Raw genomic sequence first — 1406 nt, forward strand, 5'->3', positions numbered from 1 at the left:
AAGATTTCATCACTCCACACAAACGATTCATCCGTGTTTTCACGAGGTCCTAACTGTAATGATGTGTTTTCACGAGGTCATAACTCGGGACGACATAGACGGTTAAAAGATATTTTTTCCGGAGCAATAGGTACATTAGATGGAACTCTTGTACATGCGGTTGTACCCGTTGATCAACAAACTCGTTATAGGGGAAGAGTAAAAGGAGAATGTTTTCAAAATGTAATAGGAATTTGTGATTTTGATATGGTATTCACATTTGTTTGGGTTGGATGGGAGGGTATAGCACATGATTCAAGAGTTTGGAAAGAAGTTGCATTCAATCCGACTTTTGGATTTCCATTTCCTCCACCAGGTTTGTAATCTTTATGTAACTTTTATTATCTATCATCTTTATATAATATTTGTCACACTCATTTGCAGAGAAATATTACCTTTGTGATGCCGCATATACAAACACTCGTGGGTTTATGGCTCCATACCGCAATACTAGGTATTGGTTAGCCGATTTTCGAAGATGCATACCTTTAACTAGAGAAGAAAGGTTCAATTATGCTTATGCCCAACTTAGAAATGTTATTGAGCGTGCTTATGGTGTATTGAAGGCGATATTACCAATCTTAAAACAAATGGCTCCTTATCCTTTTACAATGCAAAGAGACATAGTCATTGCTTGTGTCGCGGTCTATAATTTTATAAGGAAATACAATATAGAAGATGACTTGTTTACAAATTTTGAGGAGAACACTATGGTTACTCCTGACGTCCAAGGTGGGGGAATTGATAGAGAAAACATACAAGCCATAGAATGGGGTCCAGAAGGCATTCAATATATGCGTGTTTTGCATGATCAGATTGCTAATCAGCTACTTTCACCTACTTTACATTAAATTATTATGTTATTTTAAATTTCATTATGTTTTTATTTTGATATTAAATGATTTATGTTTAAATTACATTTTGTATGACAATTTTTATTTGGATTTTTAAATAACTTGTATGTAATTTACATTTTGTATGTCCATATGTATGTTTTTATATTTATTCAGCAATTTCATCCATCTCTATGTATAGCTGCAGGGTAAAATGGTCATTTTTCATCAGTCAACACATTCAGTCAGATGTACAATCAAACAACATGATGTCTTACTCAATCATCATTTCTTACCCAGACAGACATCCAATCAGCACTTTCTTAGTCAGCATCTATCAAACGGGACCTTAGTCAAAGTACCTACTTGGAAAAGGTGCTAAAGCGTTTCAGCATGGAAGACTCCAAGAAATGTGACTTGCCTATCCAAAGCAATACCAAACTGAGTAAGACTCAGAGTCCGAGTACAGAAGATGAGATAGCAGAGATGAGCCGAATACCATATGCTTCCGCAGTCGGCACAATCATGTATGCT

At 35.6% G+C, this 1406-nt stretch overlaps 1 protein-coding gene across 1 annotated transcript; it reads left to right on the forward strand.

Annotated features, from left to right (window-relative positions):
* The first annotated feature begins 246 nt into the window (after positions 1-246).
* LOC145157572 (uncharacterized) lies at positions 247-890 on the forward strand. Its single transcript, XM_079076599.1, has 2 exons — positions 247-355; positions 424-890. Exons 1-2 carry the CDS (start codon positions 247-249, stop codon positions 888-890), a joined length of 576 nt encoding a protein of 191 aa, XP_078932725.1.
* The last annotated feature ends 516 nt before the right edge of the window (positions 891-1406 follow it).

This window comes from Lactuca virosa, chromosome 2 (genome assembly GCF_052849685.1).
Source record: "Lactuca virosa cultivar CGN04683 chromosome 2, Lactuca_virosa_CGN04683_v6, whole genome shotgun sequence".
NCBI lineage: Eukaryota > Viridiplantae > Streptophyta > Magnoliopsida > Asterales > Asteraceae > Lactuca > Lactuca virosa.

Bases quoted from the DNA above. Each gene is read 5' to 3' on its own strand.
- LOC145157572 (XM_079076599.1), top strand. From the start codon at position 247: ATGGTATTCACATTTGTTTGGGTTGGATGGGAGGGTATAGCACATGAT. The intron at 356-423 runs GTTTGTAATCTT...ACTCATTTGCAG, and splicing joins ATTTCCATTTCCTCCACCAG to AGAAATATTACCTTTGTGAT.